Below are 22,128 nucleotides of genomic sequence, written 5' to 3' on the forward strand. Positions count from 1 at the left end.
GAAAAGGGACTTTAGGGGAAAATTCTGGAGGGGTGATGACAATAAATTTGTTCCAGTTAATCTCCAGAAGTAATGTTTTTTAGGCCTGGAGAGGGTCATAGTTATAGAAATACTGTGAGGGAAATCTAAAGAAAAATTTTGAGTAGACAACCACCAAGACTATTTCTTTCAAAATTGTTAAGTTTCGTTGTGGTACTGGCCTCCAGAGAGCAAAAGGTCTTGAAAATCTCTGTCCCCCTGTAGTGGTAAAATACCACTGCTTATGTTTTTTACATTTATATATAGAATATTACCTACATGAATTGTAGGATCCCAATTATAATTAGCACTATTATCATGTTATAATGCTTTGGGACTACTATTAAAACAAGTGATTACAATGAAAATGGTAACAAAACAACTTAGTCAATCTAGGTACACCCTCAATAATTCTTTTTTTTTTTTTTTTTTGGCCACCCCATGGAATTCCCAGACCAGGGGTCAGATTCCAGCCACACTGGTGACCTATGCCACAGCTGCAGCAATGCTGGACCCTTTAACCTACTATGCCAGGCTGGGGATCAAATCTGAGTCCTGATACTGCAGAGATGCTACCACTCCCATTGTGCCACAGCGGGAGCTCCTATTAATTCTTACTAAAGTCTGAGCATTAGTAAATAGTTCACCTTAAAAAAAAATCATTGCAGGTGTTTCCATTGTGGCTCAGTGGGCTATGGACCCAGTGCTATCTCTGTGAGGATGTGGGTGCAACCCCTGGCCCTGCTCAGTGAGTTAAGGATCTGGCATTGCCATGAGCTGTGGCATAGGTCACAGATGTAGTTCTGAGTTGACCCCTGGCCCAGGAACTTCCATATGCTCCAGGTGTGGCCAAAAAATATATATATATTTGGGAGTTCCTGTGTGGCTCAGCAGGTTGAGGATCCATCATTCTCATTGCTGCAGCTCAGGGCACTGCTGTGGACTGGATTCAATCCCTGGTCTGGGTGGGCATGCCCCTCCCCACATCACCACAGTGTTACCCAAGAATAACCTAATGCTTTCCAAGGTAATGAACAAATATAGCAGCTTTATGACTTTGTATCTTAATATAAGAAATTAAGAGTGTAGTCACTGTTCAAGGTTTATTTGTTGTTTTAGTTGGTATAACAGCTGGATAGTTGGCTGCATTATTTATATAGATTTTGATTTTTCTTCTTACATTACATGGCATTGTACACTATTCTGATACATACAGTACATAAAATAAGATTCTTTAGAATAGTTATCACAAGACATGCAATACTGGATTTGTACATTGGATCCCAGGATGTGATTAATTGGAGATAAAAGAGTTAGACTGGGCATCTTAGCTAAAGGAACCAGATATTATATAACACAGAGTAAACATATATCTGGCTTGAAAGGCAACTGCAGCATCTGCAACACTGGCCCGGGTGCCTCTTGAGAAAGTAGAACTATTTTACAAGAACCAATTTAGGACTACACAAGATAAGTACCATCCAACATCAGGATACAGCTGTGGGGGTTTATGAACCACTCCTAACTTTAGGAAATGGCTGTTTTTCCTAGGCTGTCTTAACATTACTGCTTTAGTCACAGATCAGATAAAAAGAACAATATGCACAACCTCCAACTAAAATCTTGTTGTAGCCTAGACAGTGAAAGTGATATGTTATGAGAGACTTTAAAATTGCAGCTCTTTCTGGATCCCCCAAAGTGTATCTGCACTCTTCTTCAAATGAGCCTCTTCCTCAGGAGTCAGAGTCACTTTCACAACATCTGAGATTCCATTCTGTCCCAAGATGCAAGGAACACTAAGGAAGACATCCTCTTTTATCCCATAGAGACCCTGGAGACAAAATGAAAAATATTTTTATGTTTTTTCTATTCATTCTGAGATCTCCAAAGACTTTCATTCTCTATAATTACAAAGCTTATTTAATAGAACTTGATAAGCAGAAATTCCTTCCCAGATTTTCAGGCAGGATGTCATGAACAGTGTAAAAGAAAGTCATTAAAAGATTTCCATTCTAAGAGAAAATCAAAATTATTGTCATTATCAATCATACTTTCCAATTTTTACTGTATAACACTTTGGTAACTCTAACTTGAGTGTGATTTGTTTCTCCCAAAGGAAAAAAAAATGTATTTCTTTTATAGTCATCCACCCATTCAACACAATTTAATAAGAGTTTTCTTATTAGTCATCAAGTTATCAAATATCTGTGTGCTGAACAAAGTGCTAGTGGACATTAATCCCAAAGCTCAACCAAGTCTTTTCAGAAGAGTCTCAGAGGCATTAATTAACTTCACTTAAATCAATGATTGAGGACTGGCAGTCTCAGAAGAGTTCTGTTTTTTTTTCTTTTTTTTTTTACTTTTTAGGGCTGCACCCATGGCATATGTAGGTTCCCAGGCTAGGGGTCTAATCAGAGCTACAGCTGCCAGCCTACACCACAGCCACAGCAACATTAGATCCAAGCCTCATCTGCAACCTACACGACAGCTCATGGCAATGCTGGATCCTTAACCCACTAAGCGAAGCCAGGGATCAAACCCAAAACCTCATGGTTCCTACTTGGATTCTCGACACCAGGGGAACTCCAGAGAAGAGGTTTTTTTTAAAAAAAACAGGAAACGAAGGCATTCAAATACAACCTACTGCTACACAGACCTACCTTAATCATGGTGGAAATCGGATGCACCCGCCTAAGATTCTTCATTATACTTTCTGCCAGATCTGCCACAGATAGTCCAATGGCCCAGGACGTGTAGCCTTTCAGTTTGATCACCTCATAAGCACTGTAGGGTAGGGAAGTGTAGGAAAGAGGAGGGAAGAGTAGAAAAAAGTAGGATGGGAGAACAAAGAAAAAGCTTTCAATGAACACATGCTCTATAATATATAATTCATATAGTAAGTAATACTATATAAATAATACAGTAAACTCACATTACGTAGCTAAGAGTAACCCTTGCACATGTATAGCAGGATATTATGTACTAGTATCATAACAGTATGTTGGTAATAGCAAAAACCTGGTAACAAGCCCAATGCTCTCCAACAGGGAAATGGATAAATTGTGCTGTATTCATACAATGGAATATTACATAGCTGTCAAAGGAAATCACTTTAGCCACATGCAACAAAATGGATGATTCTTAAAAATGCAATACTGAATTTTAAAAAGTAAATCCAAGAAGATTTCATATAGCGTGCTTGGCTTGGGATTATCTCAAGTGTGTGCACATGGGGGTGAGGGGGGCCCAGTGGGGAACACAGAGATAAAGGGGAGGAGAACAGAATTCATTCATTTCTAAGCACCAACAGACTAATAATTCTGACCCAATAAATGCTACAGTTAGCTGACAGCAGACTATCAACGTTTCTTGGGTTAGATGATGGTTTTACAGGTTTTAATTAAACAAATACAAGTAAGACGGCCTTGCCTAGACCAATGATGATTCGTTCTTCAATTCCATAGACTTGAGGTCCACACATGGCCACCTGACTTAAAGTAAATAATGCCACCAAGCTGAAAGTTTCCTATTTGAACAATTTTTAATGCTAATAATTATTTACATTTTTAGTACCACTATGAATCTATACCTTGCTTAAAACTTTATAATCGTCTGAATAAACAAGAGGCTAGCTGTGTTTCTACTGCAGGAACCTAGATTTAAAGATTCATATCCTTAATTAATGAATCATATATGATGTTGAAGACTGAATCTCAAATAGGGTATACATAATCTAACTTGTTTTATCTTATATATACATATATTTTTTAGGGCCGCACCCACAGCATATGGAGTTTCCCAGGCTAGGGGTCGAATAGGAGCTACACCACAGCCACAGCAACCCCAGACCCGAGCCGCGTTGTAACCTACACCACAGCTCACAGCAATGCCTGATCCTTAATCCACTGAGCAAGGTCAGGGATCAAACTTACATCCTCATGGATACTAGTCAGAATAGTTTCCACTGAGCCACGACAGGAACTCCTCTTTTATCTTATTAGTTTACATTACAAACACAAAGATTTATCATACTATAGAGAATTACAGCAAATAAAGATAGACTGTAGCATTTATAAATGTCTGTAATTTTTAATGCCTTTACCTTTTTATAGTATGATGTTTAAAAAAGCTTTAGAAAACAAGTTTTCTGACAGAGTAAATCGAATGCAAATATTATTAAACTTTTAGTTTTTTAAATAAAATAATAAATTTTAACCTTTCACATTACAAATTATGAGATCTATTACCTGTCCACCACCTGTTTGTGAACCGCTTTCCAGTGTTCCTTATCTGCATCAGTGCCTAATTCAGGGTGCAGATTCTTCAGGGAGACACCAGCAACATTTACTCCGCTCCACACAGGCACTAGAAGAAATAGTATAGAATATATTTATTTTCATGCGCCAGCCAGCAAACTAGTCATCCTGACCTATTCTTCTAAAATTGTCTTATCTGTGGAAGATTACCCCCTTTTGGTAGAGATGGTCAAGACTACCAATACACCAACTTTTAACTTTTCAATGATTAGATTATGTAAAACTATCAGTTTTATACTATCAGTTATACTCTTATTTTAACCTATTTTCCTAACCTATTGAGATGAAACAGGATGAGAGCATAAGAGGAATTTTCTTGGCATAAGGAACTGAGGACTCTGCACAAATGATAACATCTTTCAACTGTGATAATAATATTTGTTCTCATACCCTCCATTTGGCTTGGCTGACTCTTTCAGGGCTAAACAGTTTGAGTATAAACAGCTGTGATATTAAAAGAAGTAGCCTAAGAGCTATCATCTTATTATATGTCTATCTACTGTAAGAAAGAAATTTCATCCCATATCCCTTATACCAGAAAATGTCATACAGAATGCTAAAAATCTTTACAATTCTTAGGATATAATTATACCAAAATAAAAGATTCCTGGAAATCATTCTACCCTAAAGAATGGACATCTGATTTAGGCTCTGATTTAGTAATGATACTCCTATCAATTTTTACACCATCTTTCTTTCACAGAGAAAATAAGTTATACTTACCACTAGAGTCTCCATGCTCCCCAAGGATCCACCCATGACAGCTTAGGGGGTGAACTCCCAGCCTTTCCCCCATTAGGTAACGGAACCGGGCTGAATCCAAATTGCAACCACTTCCAATAACACGGTTTTTGGGAAAGCCACTTATCTTCCAAGCCACATAGGTCAAGATATCCACTATGAAGAAAATATTTAGGCAGCGATACTAGATGAGTCATTAGATAATTATTGACTACTCAAGTTATACGGCCCTGTATGACCTTGATATTGATCAAGACCAATCAATATTTGGTTAATATTTTTAAACCTCTATGCTATATATAATACAGCAAGTACAGTAAATATTAAAAAAATATAGTTTAATGAAAATAAGCTTGCATCAATAATATATTATCCTGGAGTTCCCGTTGTGGCTCAGTGGTAATGAACGCAACTAGTATCCATGCAGACAAAGGTTCCATCCTTGGCCTCGCTCAGTGGGTTAAGGATCCGGTGTTGCTGTGAGCTGTGGGTAGGTCACAGACTTGGCTCAGAGCCTGCATTTCTGCGGCTATGGTGTAGGCCAGTAGCTGCAGCTCTGACTCAACTCCTACCTTGGGAACTTTCATATGCTGTAGGTGCAGCCCTCAAAACCAAAAATAATACAAAACAAAAACATTATTCATAAACTTACCCCTTATCAAAATCTTAAGCAAGTAACAACTTTTAAAGTTCTGACTACATTAAAGGCATTGTATCCCCCTTTAATATTTTAAACTTAACCATTTTACAAAACCATAAATCTACTCCCAGGAGGAAAATGAAAAAGATTATATATATATACACACATACATATTTATATACACACACACACACACACACAGATTATGATATATATACTGTCAATTTTGCTCTAGCTCATCTATTTTTATGCCATTAAAGTCTCACCTGGATTGGAAACAACAAGCAACTTGCAGTTTGGGCTGTATTTTACAATATTAGGAATGATGAATTTAAAGATGTTCACATTACGCTGGACCAAATTAAGACGGCTTTCTCCCTCTTGCTGACGTGCACCAGCTGTGATAACAACCAGCCTAGAGTTTGCAGTCACGTTATAGTCTAGACAAAAAAGAAACAACAGCCAGATTAAGTCCTTTAAGATAATCCCAGCAAAAATGTGTTCCATTAACTTTTTTTATGGACAGTTTTATCAGTGTTTTGCACATGTGGCGTATAAATGCCCCTAATGCCCCTCAGACTCCTACTTTGCTTTGTGAATTTTATCACTGTGGCCACTTACATGGAGGAAGAATACATCAACACCTTCCTTGCATTCTGGTTTTAGTCATGTTGTGGATTTATATAACTATAAGTGAGGGGAGCTAAAAGGAATCAAATTTACTTGATTCTCGTATCAAACAACTGACAACCCCTAATTCCCTAATTTCTTGCCATATAATACTCCTATTTCTACTTAACTGTGGTCATTCAGCCCAGGGACAGGCTTTTTTTTTTCCTCCCCTAAAGCAGAAGCAACTGTACATTTATCAAGCATATCTTGCTTCTAGTACCGTATGGCCTAGGATGGCTAACTCTGGGTTGAAGGTAAAGGAGTCCTTTATCAGGTAAGTGGTCAACGATTTTCAAGTGTCAAAAAAAAGATACTATTTGGGCCTATGGCTCAGTTTCCTGGCTGGCAATTGTAAAACGTGATAGGGTCAAGACAAGAATATCTGCTGCACAGGCTCATCTACCTTATTCTCAACCTTGTGCTAGTGTGTGAAATGAAGTAGGGGAAGTAAGTATATTTGAGTATTTGAAGAAACATGGTAAAATATGGACCTAAGAAACTTTGTTAATTACATTCTAATTTAGATGCTTTCCACATCATGCATCAATGAGATTTCCACTTAAAACCATTTGCTAAAAATTCAAACACTGATATCCATAGGTACTAGTGCAAAATTGTTCAAAGGGCTCTCTTATCCTGTATAAAAAAGAAATCTCTGTACAGTTAGAATTTCAAGCCTGATAAAGAATTAAGTCTAGCATAGACTGGAATATAAACTTTTTGAAATCAACCTTTGCCAGAGACAATTTTTGGGGTCCTAAGGAAAAGGCTGCCATGTTGCAGATCCATCATCTCTCCCTTCAGTTTGTCTTCCATGACATCAACGAGAGCAATTTCATCCGCCAATTCCTAAAAGACATAAAATTTTTAGTTAAATGGGAAGGTATCATTTCCAAATTTTTAGAAGAGCATACAAAATTTCAGTATTTCTGGGTAGGAGAATTCTACTACTGCTATTAGTATCAGGACATTCCTCAAAGTAGAGGCAGGCCTCCATCTAAAAGCTGACTCACAGACAACCTAAACATAGGAAGATACACTGACCCTTTTTCCAACTCCTCTCTCCTCTTGGAAGCAGCCCCTGCAGAAGGTCCACCACCACTGTACAGAAGCACAACACTCCACTGGCAGTGAATAACATCCAATTTTGTGAAATTGCTCTATTTACTCTCTCGAATTCAGTTTTATACGTTGATTTTAGGTTGTTAGTCATTAAATAGCTGATATTGACTAGTATTAAGACTTAAAAAGTGATATTCTGGACCATTCTCTGGTTACATATTTTCCACATATTAACCAACACTAACAGTTTTACGTATTTTGTAAATACGTAAATATGTAGATTTGTATATTACATAATACTGGTGAAAAATATCCTTTCAGATGAATCTATAAAATCTCAAAGGATCATCTTAGACAAAGAACACTAACAATAGCTTTTTATTTTTGGCCCCAACCATGGCATGTGGAAGTTCCTGGGCCAGGGACTGAGCCCGTGACACAGTTACGGCCTGTACCACAGCTGTGCCAATGCAGGATCCTTAACCTGCTGCATCACATGAGAACTTCCACCAACAATAGCTTTACTTTTTTGTTTTTCTTTTTTGGCCACCCTATGGCAAGTGGAGTTCCCAGGCCAGGGATCAGATACGAACTGCGGTTGTGACTTGTGCCGAACAGATCCTTTAAGCTACTGTGCTAGGTCAGGGATCAAACCTGCATCCTGGAACTGCAGAGATGCCTTGGATCCCATTGCAACCACAGCGGAAACTCCAACAATAGCTTTAATACAAACGGGATGTGGATTATTATAACCAAAGAGGTTATACCAGCTGAGCTGCAGATCTACCCCTAATCATACACAGTATAATGAGTGGTCTGGCAGTTACTTTTTTTTTTTTTTTTTTTTTTTTTTTTTGTCTTTTTGCTATTTCTTGGGCCGCTCCCAGGGCATATGGAGGTTCCCAAGCTAGGGGTCGAATCGGAGCTGCAACTGCCGGCCTACACCACAGCCACAGCAACGCAGGATCCGAGCCGAGTCTGCAACCCACACAACAGCTCACGGCAACGCCGGATCGTTAACCTGCTGAGCAAGGGCAGGGACCAAACCCGCAATCTCATGGTTGCTAGTCGGATTCATTAACCACTGCGTCACGACGGGAACTCCTGGCAGTTACTCTTAACCACACCTGAGTTGGTGGAGGTGGGGACATCCCAGAAAAAGACCACAGATGGTTCATAGGTTTGGGGAAAATAAATGGTAACAGTTTCTGATGCAATGGGGAAGGAATAAGAGTTGTATACTATGCAGTTTCTTCTGATTTCAATCCATTCCTGTTGGAATGCAGAATTGATCATTTCACTCTTAGGAACTCCAAATCTGAATATATATATATACACACATACATATATATATATACACACACACACATACATATACACACACACACACACACACACACACACACATATATATATATATATATATAGTTGTTGTTGCTTTTTAGGGCCACACTCATGGCATATGGAGGTTCCCAGGCTAGGGGCCCAATCAGAGCTACAGCTGCCAGCCACCCCCACAGCAACATCAGATCCAAGCTGCATCTGTGACCTACACCGCAGCTCATGGCAACACCAGATCCTTTAACCCACTGAGCAAGGTCAGGGATTGAACCCACATCCTCATGGATACTAGTTAGATTCTTAATTTGCTGAGCCTGAACTTAGCAATTTCAATTCAAAAATTACTTTGAGGAGTTCCCGTCGTGGCGCAGTGGTTAACGAATCCGACTAGGAACCATGAGGTTGCAGGTTCGGTCCCTGCCCTTGCTCAGCGGGTTAACGATCCGGCGTTGCTGTGGCTGTGGCGTAGGCCAGTGGCTACAGCTCCAGTTAGACCCCTAGCCTGGGAACCTCCATATGCCGCTGGAGCGGCCCAAGAAATAGCAAAAAAAAAAAAAAAAGACAAAAATTACTTTGAAATAATTTTAGCTTTTTTAAAGGCATGGGCTCTACTTTTTCATTTGTAGGCAATTAATACAGGTTAATACAGCACAGTGAAGTTAAGAAACTGGGTCTCCAGCCTAAAAATCTTTAATTTTTGTAGTTTAGATGCCCTTTTGGTATAGCATCATGTTTTCAAAGTTTGTTTCAGGAGTTCCCTAGTGGCTCAGTGGATTAAGGATCTAGTTGTCACTGCTGTGCCTCTGGTCAACTGCAGTGTCTCAGGTTGGATCCCTGGCCCTGGAATTTCTGCATGCCATGGCATAGCCAAAAAGAAAAAAAAAAAAAGTTTGTTTCAAATTTTTTTGAATGAGTTAATGAACCTAATTACTTATATACAATGTGATAATGCAATTCTTGGAGAAGTGGAGTCAAGGTATCCTTGGATTCTAGGGTGATGGGCTCTCACTTACCTTCATTAAGATACTGATGGCACAAGCCATGCCAACAGCACCAACCCCAACAACTGTAATCTTATTGTGGGGAACATGCTCTTCCTTAAGAAGATTGTGAATCAGCTGATCCTTGAGAGTTGCCATAGTGGATTTAGAACCAAAAGGAATCTATAGGGGGAAAAACATGCATTGTCACTCCATCCTCTTTAACGCATATTAACCAAAAGCTGTTCTGAAAAACCATATATTGCTTCTTTTTGGGGTACTTGCCACTAAAAAAACAAAAACATAACACAAGAGACGTCTAAAAGGGCATGGGAAAAACCCCTACAGATAGGCAAAGGGGAGTTGAAAGGCCTAATGCCAGGATCTGGTCTGGCGAGGATGTTGGTGTAAAGGTCCTCACCTTGGCGTGGAAAAACAGTATTGACGTTTGCGTGTAAGTATAGCCTCCAGATGGCTCACCCATCTTGACTTATTAACTCCAAGTGGAGCTGGCCTTTCCTCAAACAAGAGCACTGTGAGACCCTCTACTCCAGTCACCAGGACTCCTGCCAAGCCCCTTAAGGACCACGAGTACTTGGTTAAAGTGCCTTTAACGGCCTCACCGCCTCACCGCGCTATCCCGGAGCCAGTGGGGCCTACTGTGATCTCCGCCCATGCGCAAGCACTCGTTTTCTTCTCCCTCTCCCCAACCCCCGCTGCCGAAGAAGGGGCGGAGATCAACTAACTGTCTCCTCTGCCAGAGTCTTTTGCATTTTTACGCCCCGCCCAGACCCGGAAGATTGGCAGCCGCCCCTCCCCCATCCGCTTAGCCAGTCACTACCTTGAGCGCAAGCGCATTTCAGAGCGCTGGGCGGAGACAAGAGTAGTGCCTAGCGATGGCTGGCTCCCGAAAGGTGGGCACCAACCCGACAGCCAAGCAGATGCTTGCGGAACCCCGCCCGAAAGCGCCCGTGATAAGAAAACTAACCCGCTCTCTGGGTCAGAGGGAGTGAGCTCGAATCAGACTTTAGACTTAACTAGTGCTCCAAAGCACACATGAACAACGTGAAGCACGGTTGGCAGCCTCCCCGGCCTGGCGCGCGGCCAAAGCCAGATTTTAAATCTTGATACCAGGAACCAAGGATTGTTAGTCAACCCTCACGGAGGCGCCTCGTTTGGCTTCTGCCGCGATCCTTGGTGCAAAGGCGTGAGGAACGGTATGAGGAAATTTTGTTAGTACCGGAAATGCAGCGATAGCTGCAGAGACCTGAAGACTGGAGCCCTCAAGTTAATAGATACTTGGTGGAACCCTGGATTTCCAGAGCCAGGGAGGGGAGCTTCGACTCTCCTAATCTAATTCTACATTGGATTCACTGGAGAAATTATCACAGATTGCATCGTGAAAGCACCAAGTCTAATCTTGACACCAGCCCAAAGAGCAAAAATATCTGAGAGGGTTTGCAGGCAGGCAGCCCAGAATCACCAAGCTAGAATTGAGTCTCTCCTTACAAATTGCTGCTATTTCTAGACAGCCTTGTAAGGTTTCTAAAGCCTGGCTGGGGGAAGGGAGTTCTTTCTGCAGACATCTCCAGGTTTCACCATAATCTGAGTCCTGGGCTCCAGTGCTCCCTTCCATGTGGGAATACGAGTCCGGGTGAAGCCCTGCAGAAAGAGGGCCTACCTCCCAAGTCGGCCACCCGCTCACTGTGACCTTAGAGATGCCCTAACCAGCCGTAGGTTCCCCCATTTGTCAAAAGGAGAAGAAGGTACGAGATGATCCTACTCTCAATATACTGAGAGGCGGGAGAGCTGGCTGATAATCACCCTTACTGCCTCTTCTTTGCATGCTCCATGTCTAGTGTAGCGCCCATACATCAGTAGCTTCTTTAAAAATGTAATTAACTCAAGAAACGCTCTATAATCTGCAGGCAGCAGCTGCCCTCAAGAAGCCCACCTCTTGAGAGTCCCACGGTTAAAATGCGACCAAAAGGGCACCCAGCAGCTTTCTGGCTTCCAGGAATCCACCCAAACACTGCTGAAGCTTTTTCGGCCCCGTGGACTCCAAGAACCGGACTTCGAGTTCTGTGCGGTTTGCCCATTTCGAGCCTAGAGGTATGCCCCACCCTTCAGACCTGTCGAATCCTGGTCCTTCCGCATCCACTCAGGCCTTCGACCCCAGATTAGATGCGGCCACCTCCTTGGTTCCCCAACCCACCCAGAGGCTACTGTGCCCATTTAGAGCCAAAGGAGGTTACCGCGGGTCCCAAGCCCATGCGTGGCGTGGGCCACCGCCCAGGTCTCTGGGAAGCAGAGCCAACACCTCGCGGGAGCAGGGACCCCTTCGTGGGCAGCGCGGCGACAGAGAAGCCCAAAGTTGTCGCTCTTCCCCTCGGGCGCCGTGCGCGCCGGGCGGGACGTACCGGGAGTGCACTTCGGGCGGGCGTGGGAGGCGCACAGTGTCGGATCCGGACTTGGCGGCAGCTGCTCCGGTACTCCGAGCGCGAAGCGGGAGGGGCCTTAAAAGCAACAGCGAGGTTGACGTCAAGGGGGAGCCGGGCGGACGTGCAAGAACCCACGTGTGGGTTGGGCTGGGGGCGGGCTCCGAGCCGGGCGGGGCAGTGGGGGGGGGCGGTGGCGCACGCAGCGGAAGGACCCATGTGCGCCCAGCTATGCAAAGGGCTGCCCAGACCCACGCTGCCTCCGGCCGCAGAAATCCAGGCTAGAGCCATCAGCCAGAGTCAAGCCAACCCTCATTTCCTCTTCCTTAAAATGTGGAAGTTACTCTCAAGGAAGGCTCGATCTGAATTTTTGCTGCTGTTGTCCAGTGTCCAGAACAGCTTCTAGCACATAATGGGCACTCGACAAATTTTTGTTGAAAGAAAGTGCCTAGCACAGCCTCAGTGTATTCCTCTTACCTAAGTTGAGTGATCTCCAAAACTTGACCCAGCTTGACCTCCTACTGCTAAAACTTCCAAGTCCCATAACTCAAAGGAAAGCCTCATCCTCTTGTCCGCACTCCCTACTGCCCCACCGGCCCAGCACCTTGTATCCCAGCCACACCCAAGAACTGCCTGGTTTTTTGTTTCTTGGTTTGTTTGTTTGTTTGTTTAAGCATATCATTATTTTTTTACCTTTGGGCGTTTGCTCATGCTGGTTCCAGGCCGGCCTTCCTTCTCCATCTCTTTTCAACTGGACCCATCTTCTGGTACTCCCCCCTCTCCCCCACCACATACACCCAGGGAGTTGGTATCTCCTTTCTCTCTGTTCCCACCACACTAGTCTGTACATCCTTCAGACGAGCTTGCCTTAGAGGTGTGGGTGTGTGGATCCGCTCTCCTACCTGCTGATGTGTCTCTTAAGAGCAAGAGTGAGTCTACTTACTTCCTGCACCTGGGGCACCAATTTAGCCGCCACTTCTGAGAAAAATCCAAAATCCCGGGCCCTTTGGTTTTGAAAGAACTCTAATCTCAACTGCAGAAAAGCAGCACATCTGGCACATCCTAATGGTTTTCCCATCACTCTGGGAGGCCCAGAAACCTAGGTTGTCTCCCCAAACACACAGCAGAGGGGCTGAGGGCCAGCTACAGGTCTCCAAGTTTCCTCGGGCAGGGCAGATTGCAACAATGTCTGTGGTTCCTCAGTCTTTGCAACAATGTCCTCATTTAGTCAGGGCTGGGTCTCTGCCTGCCCATCAAATGCAACCACAGATGCTGGGAAGAGGAGGGCAGAGAGCAGGCAAGTAGGAACCTTCACCAGGAGGGCTCTGGAATGACCTCTGAAGATAATCTAGGCAGAGAGTTTGCAGTCCCCTAAATTAAGGCACCGAACAAGAGCTCACTCTGAGCACAGCTTCCCTCTTTTTATGCAGAACAGGAGCTTCTGTTTAACTCTACAAATAAGAAGAAAACAAGTACCATTTACTCAGCACCTCCTGTGTATCATTCAGCAAGCTAGGCAATCCCCACACTCATCCTCACTTTAATTCTTTGGAGTAGGCATAATTATCCCATTTTTCAGATAAGAAAACCAAGGCTCAAAGAGATGACTGACTTTGCCAAGATCCTACAGCTAATAATTGATTTTAGTGGTACTTTAACCTAGGCTGATGACGCCAAAGCCGTGATTTTTCTTTTTCTCTATAGGATGTTACCCCTCCTCCACCCCTTTCCCCCTCCCTCAACTCCATAAAAGTCAAGAAATTACATAGGAGGCCCAAGCCAGTCCTAGACTCAGAAAGTTCATTTCTTAGTGAGAGACAGTGGGTGTCTGTGGGTGTCTCTGCCTATCTAAGCTGAACATTAGTCTCTGAACCCTCAGACTGGGACTTACAGCAGTGGCACTCCTGCTTCTCAGAACTTTGGCTTGGACTGGAACTTTGGCTTTCCTGTGTCTCCAGCTTGGAGGCAGCAGATCTTGAGACTTCTCAGCCTCCGTAATCGCATGAGCCAATTCTTATAATAAATCTCATCCCCTCTCTCTCTCCCTCTATATATATGGTCCATTTCTCCAGGAAACCCTGACTAATACAGAACCCTGACTGATGCAGTCCAAACCAAAGATTTTCAGTACTAAAGCCAAAGCTGAGGGTGGGGCAGGAAACTGTTTCAGAAGGCAGAACAGACTTCTCACCCTGACCAAGGGTTTTTTGGGGGGTGGTCTCTTTAAAAGGGAAAATCCACAAAGAGGTGGCTTGAGCAGGGGACAGCCCAGCCTTGGAGAATGGGTACTACTCAGCATGCAACATCGGATTTTCCTAAGTGACCCTGGCCAGAGAATGGTGTCTATCCAAAACAGTCATTCCTTCATTAAGTATTTATCATGTTCCTCCTCAAGAACATCCTCAGTCAGTGGCCTCCAGAATAAAATTCAGATTCCTTGGAAAGACACACTAGGCTTTCATTTTCCTCAAATATGCCACCCACTTCTACCTAGGCAGTTCTTTCAACCTGAATGATCCCCCTTGCCACCATCTCTGCCCACCTAAAACTTTTACCTTCACAGGTCAGGTACTGTTCCTTGGGCTTTTTACATTAAATGAGTTCTTACTGCTGTGCATCTTTCTCTCACTAGATGGTAAGCTCCTAATAGGAACTTTCTCATTCATCTCCATATCATTTGTTTAATAAATGTATTTTGAATTACGTGCCTCCTAGGTAAAGGGCACCATTCTAGGTGCTGGGATACAAAAATAAATAAGACAAATTTACAAGCCTTCAAAGGCTCACAATTTAGTGGGGGGAAGCAACAGCATCCCTCTCTGTAATTCGAATGTAAGACAGAAGGTAACACTGTCACAAAAGAGGTAGAAAAAATTGCTCTACGGAGTTCCCATTGTGGCACGGTGGAAGAGAATCTGATCAGTATCCATGAGGATGTGGGTTTGATCTGTGGCCTCACTCAGTGGGTTGGGGATCTGGTGTTGCTGTGGCTGTGGTGTAGGTCAGCAGCTGTAGCTCCACTTCGACCTCTAGCCTGGGAACTTCCATATGGCATGGGTGCAGCCCTAAAAAGAAAAAGAAAAAAAAAAAAGAAAAAATTGCTCTAGCAGTCAGAGGAGAGAGAGGTCCTTCATCCAGGAATACCTGGTGAGTACTCTTCCTGGAAGAGGTAGCATCTGAGCTCAGCCTAGAAAAAGACTTCAACCGATGAAGATCAGATATTGAGGAAAGCGACCAACAAATGCCTGGAGGCAGGAAATTCAAGGTGCGCCTGATGAATCTTCAGCTTTAAATGCTAGGCAATGAAATACCAGTTTGGTTTTTTGGTATCTGGTGGCCAGTGGAAGTCACTGTAGTTTGGGGGAACAGGAGAGATAGGGTGAAAGTAAGGTGGTTGAGAGGTGATGGATGAGAGTCCTGACTGGGGACATTGTTGCAAATACACAACAGGAAGTTCAGAACATACACAGCTCCAGGCATATCTGTACAGAACATACCCTTCTCTGACACACCCTACATGTCCCTTTGGGCCCTCTGAACACTCGCTGACGGCCTTTTTTTCACCTTTTCCATGTTTGCAAAGCTGATGGCTTTCCTGAGTTTCAGGGCCCTCATTCATCTCTGTCTTTGACAGGCCAGGGTCTGCTGTGTATGTGTGAAAGCAGAGGTCCTCTCTCTGGGAAGAAAGTGGTTGCCCTGGTGTTACGGCAGATACCCAGCAGCCCTGCGCTGCAGCGTATCAGCTCTGGTGACAGCCCCATGGCTGTAGTGTACCAGCTCCGGCAGCTTTGTGGCTGTAGTGGATCAGCTCTTTTACCCTGCGAGAAACCAAGCGAGCACTCGGAGAGTTGGAGAACTCAGGTTTATTATACCGGCGGGCTCAGAGGAGATCGCTCTCCAGAGTCTGAGCCCAGAAGAAGGGTTTCACAAGGCTTTTGTGGGCTACGTGTTCCGGGTCCATGCTTGGCTAGTTGGACTGGAGTGACGTCGGGCAAGGTAGTAGATGTGGAAACAAATTTACAGAAGCAGATGTGTGGGGGAGGGGTGGTTGGGACAGTTGGCTAGACTTTGCTTAGTCACCATGGCCGGGGTCTCTCCTTTCTACATTTTTTTTTTTTTTTTTTTTGTCTTTTGTCTTTTGTTGTTGTTGTTGTTGTTGCTATTTCTTGGGCCGCTCCCGCGCATATGGAGGTTCCCAGGCTAGGGGTCTAATCGGAGCTGTAGCTGCCAGCCTATGCCAGAGCCACAGCAACGCGGGATCCAAGCCGCGTCTGCGACCTACACCACAGCTCACGGCAACGCCGGATCGTTAACCCACTGAGCAAGGGCAGGGACCGAACCCGCAACCTCATGGTTCCTAGTCGGATTCGTTAAGCACTGCGCCACGACGGGAACTCCTCCTTTCTACATTTTTATTGGGATATTTTCTCCTACATTCCCCTCTCTTGATGCTTTTTCACATTTTTGGAACAAGCATCAACCTTCCTGGTCCTCTTGGCCCAGGGGCTGATATAAGTGTGGCCCGGACATCACCACCGTTTGTAGCTTTATAGATTCTAGGCATGAGGAGACAAACATGACAAGATAGTTCAGGATACAGGGGCCAAATGTGAGGGCTATGAAGAGCATAAGGAGGGGCCCAGCCAAAGGCATGAGCCATGCCACCCAACTCCAGTAGTTACCCCAATTTAACCAGGAGTTATCTAATTCGTCCCTTCTCTTTGCTATGTGTTCTTTTAGTTGTTGGTCCATGTTTCTGACAATTCCAGATCTGCTGGCATAAAGACAGCATTCTTCATCAGGCAAAGTCCCCCTTTTTCAGCAGTGAATAAGTCCAGTGCTCTCCTGTTTTGAAGGGCCACTTCTGCCGAGAGTCTACCTAATCCTGTAAGGCTGCTAGGGAAGGGGCTACTTGTTCCACTCATCTGTGAATTCTTTAGATAACTGATGATAATAAGCAGTGGAGGATGCTATTCCTCCCACTCCTGCTCCTGTCCCTGCTGAAATTCCCAAACCAACTAAATAAGGGGATAATTTGCATTGCTGTCTTGTTCTGCCATGTGCCTCTATGGGCACCATAAGGGACTGATTCCCAGGGACAATATCTATTTGAGGAGTGACAAAGGCTAGAGTGCAGGTCCCTGTCCAATTAGCAGGGAGGCACTGGTAAGCATCTGTTAATCCTGTCCCATCCCATAGATCATCGTCCCAGTCTGTTGCCCTGGAGTGAGCAGCAGGGTGTTAGCAGAACTATGATTCCCTTAATCCTTTTCACTGACCCATTATGAACAGGGATTCTAGTATACTGACAGTCAGGCGATACATCACACAGATGAGTAGTTGGGCTCCCTGTCCCCATTCTGAAGGGGATACTGCATATAGCCCCACTCCAAATATAAGGGCGATGGCAATTTCAATTACCAATATTCCCCACCAGAGCATGAGTTCAGTTCAAGTTTGCATGGAGATCCTCTGGCCTCCACTTGTACAAACCAACCAACTTCCAGTATGTGGCTGGGGCAGTGCTGTAGATTCCTCAAGTTTCTGCTGTGCGTAGACTGGCCAGCTTCTGGGTGTGACCAGAGCAGGGCCTGCCATCCTCTGGTGCCAAATGTCTCTGGAACTTGATCCTGAGGGGGGTTCTCAGGGTGCCGGACAGCTTCCCAGGTGTCTGTGTCAGTGGCAGGAGCAGCCTTCTTTATTCTGGTGTGATGGATCCATGGGGTAATACCTGTAACCTTTATAGCGGTTGGGATTGCTATGCGACCCTTAATTTACAAATGTTAACCAATAGCCACATCAAAGAATGTATCGAAGCCCATGTTCCTACACTGACTACCTGAGTTAATATTCTGCCTCAATCCCCCCCGCGAGTTGGAGACTCTAACTGTGGGGAAAAGGGGTGATGACCACTCTGACTTCTTCCTGCTGAAAAGGGGTGTTGTTAGGGAAAGCAGTTAGGTCTCCACTCATGGGACAGTCAAGTGGGCTTTGATACATTGCTTTGGGTACTCCTTCTATCAACATTTGAAGGTTGATAGCTTTTAATCAGGATGTAATGAAGCAAGAAATTCAGTTAATTATACAGGGTCTGAATAAAAGGATATGGTGAAGAAGTATTTTCACCAGGAGGAGGAGGTCATCTGGTTCCACAGGGCAGCTCCAAAAGCTGGAGCTGGGTAGGACACCTCATGAATCTACTGTTGAAGATCTAGCAGGGAATTAGACACATTCTGTGAACAATCAGGAATACAACATTTAGATTTTATAATAGCACAGGTAACTGTATGATTTTTCTGATTTCTCTGGTTGGTTATGAAATATTTGTATGCCTTGGTCAACATGTAATTGCAAGCTACCTTATGTCCTTGTGAGCAGTATGATTTATGGCACCACATTACTTTTAAAGTTAACTTACTCAAATATGTTCTAGACAGTCCCCACCATGCACAAAATTCTCTTCTCAGTGTCCACTTCCCATACATCTTGTATCACTTTCTGTATCCATATTAGTCTGTCCCTTATTTTCCAACCAGAGCAATCAGCTGAAGACAGACTATCTTTCTTTTGCCTTAATAAAATGCAGTTCCATCCCTCATTCCTTCTATATTGAAAGCACACACTTTCTACTTTTCTAAAGCAACCACAGACTGTCCTTTATAATTTCTAAAAACACATGTTTTTCTTATGGAGACCATTCAGGGTGGCACTGATCATATTGATTAGTTATTCTAAATATCTTTAGTTTCTGTTTAGTAACTGATGTTTCAGTGTCTCATTTGACTTCTGTTAAACCTAGGTACACTAAGATATCATACCTAATGTTGACAGCTGTAACGACATGTGTGTTTTAATTAGATCAGCAAACTTCAATTCTAATTTAAGATACTAATTTAATACTGAATGTTTCCCAGTTTACTTGAAACTAAAATTAATTCTGGCCAGTTAGTTACCTTCCATATTTTGAGAATTTATATATGCAAAGCCTTAGTCAAGGAAATGCAGAATAAAGGCATCTTTTATTTTATTTTATTTATTTATTTTTTTAAAGGCATCTTTTAAATGTGATACAGTAACCCATGCTGCTGTTTCTGGAATTTATGAAAGAAGAGTGTAGAGATTGGGCACCACTGGATGTAATGAGACCAGTGTCTCATTTATTAGATGGAGGTCTTGTACTGGGAACCAATCCCTGTTAAGTTTTTGCACTCCCAACATAGGAGTGTTACAAGGCTCTTACATTCAATTAATAACCTGTTCTCTTATGCTTCCTATAATTGAGATAAGTCCCTGTCATGCCTTGGGTCTCAGAGGATACTGCTTTTGGCAAAGAAATAAATTCTGGTCTTTAAGACTTATTTCCACCAGCTGAGTATTCTTTTCTCTTCCTATGTTTCCTCCTATGGCCCAGACTTCTGGGTCAATATATACTTCCATCCAAGGCAGGCATAAACCTTGATTAGGCTCCATTGCCATGTAAATTGAGGCTTTAACCTCTTACAAAATATCTCTTTCTAAAAGAGGAATTGGACTCTCTGGAACAATCAGAAAGGCATGAGAGAAGAAAATGGATTCCCAGTCACAACTCAAAGGTTGTGTAAGAAATTTTGTAACCGGCTTGCCAGAAATATAAATGTGGCAGATTCATGAGGGAGGGGCCCAGGAATAGAGAGGAGGACTGAAAAGTGGCTTCTATACTCAGGAGGAAGTCAGTAGGCTGTCTTCCTATATTTAGAGTCACCCAGGGCTCCTGAGTGGTGATAAGGACAGGAGCCATTATGGAAATGTCCTGTCAGCCTTGATCCTGGGCCTGAGGGGTCAACCGCAGAGACCTTCGTCTTCAGGGGCAGTCCCTCTTCCAGTGATCTCCCCAACATATGGGGCATGGCCTAGGTGCTGTGGTCTGAGTCTTGGGGCATTCCCACTTAAAGGGTCCCTCTTCTCCACAGAGGAAACAGGCTCTGGGCATAGGTCTCTGCCCTAGTCCTCTCATCTTGGAAACTCCCAGGTTGACTCCCTGTAGTGCCATAACTAGAGCCTCAGCATTTTCTCTGTCTCTCCTCTTGTTCTCCTTTTATTCTTCCTTGCCAGGATTATAACATACTTGAGTTGCTACTCTGAGGAGGTGCTCCAGGTCCTGATCAGGGCCAAAAGCCAATTTTTGGAGCTTTCTCCATATATCTGGCACCGATTGAGCTATGAATTTATCCTTAAGAATTATTTGGCCCTCCATTGTTTCTGGGTCCCCTGATGTATGTTTTCTCAATGACTTTCTGAGTCTTTTTAAGAAAGCTGATGGACTCTTGTTCCCCTAGTAAACCTCCGATAGTTTTTAATGGGCTTTACTCATGAGGCTTTTAATCCCTCAACTATACAAGTAATAAAATGATTTCTATGCCAATTGTGGTTATCTCCCTCATCAGCAGACCAATTGGGATCCTTCATAGGAACTGCCAGACACCCTGTGGGGAATCTTGTTCATTCCTCTTCTAATCTGCCTCTGGCATTTATAGCATCATTCCATTCATCTCCCCTAGCTCTGAGCAGTTTTGGAGACTTTATGTATTTTTTTTTTTTCCTTTATAGTCCATGTCTGTTTTCATAATAACATGACGTCTTTCCAGGCTAACTCAAAGGACTGCATGAGACCCTGAAAGACCTCAATATATCTGGGTCATCAGCAAATTTTCCCAAATCTGTTTTTATTTGCCTTAAGTCCTGAAGTGAAATAGGTGTATGGACCTGTATTTGGCCCCTATTCTCTGTTTGCTACTTCTTGTAAAGGGAGTAGAGAGAGATATAACTTTGGCACTGGCTTGGGGGGAGGAGGAGCCTTGAGCAGTATTGGAGAAGGCTGATTAACTTCTGGCTAATTGGAGAATGGTATTATAAGCTAGTGAGCCTTCAGATGGCCATCGCTCTCCATCTGACAGATTATATAATGGCCAGGCTTTTGTTCAAAAGAAAATTAAATGTTTCTTTTTCAGAATCTCAGGGTCAACCTTTTTCCAGTTCTTCAAGGCACATGTCAGAGGGGTTGCTATTGAGTCATGCACCAGGCTTGAGGGTGTGGCTCCCATCCGAAAAAGACAAAAAACAGCATCCAGCACCTATTGTCCTTTCTTGGCTATGTGAGGGTGTCCCCTCTCTTATATGAAGCAGCTAGACACTAGTGGTCAAATGTCCCATCCGACCTCAGGCTGACTGGAATTAACCACTCTTTACCAGTGTAGCCTCTCTTCCCATCATCCCTGCCCATTGCCTGTCTCTGGACAGAGGTGAAGAAAACCCAGGCATACAGACCCTGCCCTGAGTTTTCGAATCCTAAGATGCTCACTCTGACATGCCCTGTATTAACATTAGGAAAGTTTCTAAACCACAGTTAACAGGTAAATTGGATGAACTAGCCATCAATTACTCTGACCAGGGTGAAAGTAAACAGCAAAAAGCAAAACTGATTATGCCGAGGCTCTGAGGCTAAACACTTGGCCTAAGTTGGATGAATACTAGTTATGAACTCCTTTTCCCCCACAGGCCTGGTAACAACTCAGGATGGTCTTAACATCTAGAGGTCTGTTTCCTTTGCCGCCACAGCTCTATTTGAGGTAATGGCAAAGGAAATGATGAAAGATCAGGTTAGTTTTATACCATAATCTTCAGAAAATCCCTTTTTAAAATCTTTGATCACATAGTCTACAACCACAGGTTTAGACTTGGGTGAACCCATGGTGTCTTTATGTGGATCTTTTCCATGGGCTGATATTATGAGACCTTCTCTGACCTCGTGGGTGGTATCCCCAATAGCTTTGCCTCCACCACTCTTGAAAGCAAGACAGATCCCACTCAGCTTGCTCTATGACTGGGAAGAGCACCTGCTTTGTTGCAAGTATCTCTGATCCATCTGAGCCCCTGGTCTCAGG

General features: G+C 43.5%; 1 protein-coding gene across 5 annotated transcripts; it reads right to left on the reverse strand.

Moving 5' to 3' along the window:
- LDHA (lactate dehydrogenase A) lies at positions 1,107-14,228 on the reverse strand. Of its 5 annotated transcripts, XM_013994501.2 has the most exons (10): positions 14,100-14,228; positions 13,152-13,659; positions 12,191-12,286; positions 9,804-9,953; positions 7,119-7,236; positions 5,982-6,155; positions 5,058-5,231; positions 4,266-4,383; positions 2,679-2,802; positions 1,107-1,849 (listed from the first exon to the last, which is right to left on the reverse strand). In XM_013994501.2, the coding sequence occupies exons 2-10, from the start codon at positions 13,284-13,286 to the stop codon at positions 1,685-1,687; spliced, it is 1,254 nt and encodes a 417-aa protein (XP_013849955.2). In that variant the 5' UTR covers positions 13,287-13,659; positions 14,100-14,228; the 3' UTR covers positions 1,107-1,684.

This window comes from Sus scrofa, chromosome 2 (assembly GCF_000003025.6).
Source record: "Sus scrofa isolate TJ Tabasco breed Duroc chromosome 2, Sscrofa11.1, whole genome shotgun sequence".
NCBI lineage: Eukaryota > Metazoa > Chordata > Mammalia > Artiodactyla > Suidae > Sus > Sus scrofa.

Bases quoted from the DNA above. Each gene is read 5' to 3' on its own strand.
- LDHA (XM_013994501.2), bottom strand. From the start codon at position 13,286: ATGGGAAAACCATTAGGATGTGCCAGATGTGCTGCTTTTCTGCAGTTG. The intron at 5,232-5,981 runs GTGAGACTTTAA...TTTTCTTCATAG, and splicing joins GCTTGTTGTTTCCAATCCAG to TGGATATCTTGACCTATGTG. The intron at 1,850-2,678 runs GTAGGTCTGTGT...TTTTGTCTCCAG, and splicing joins CGATTTCCACCATGATTAAG to GGTCTCTATGGGATAAAAGA.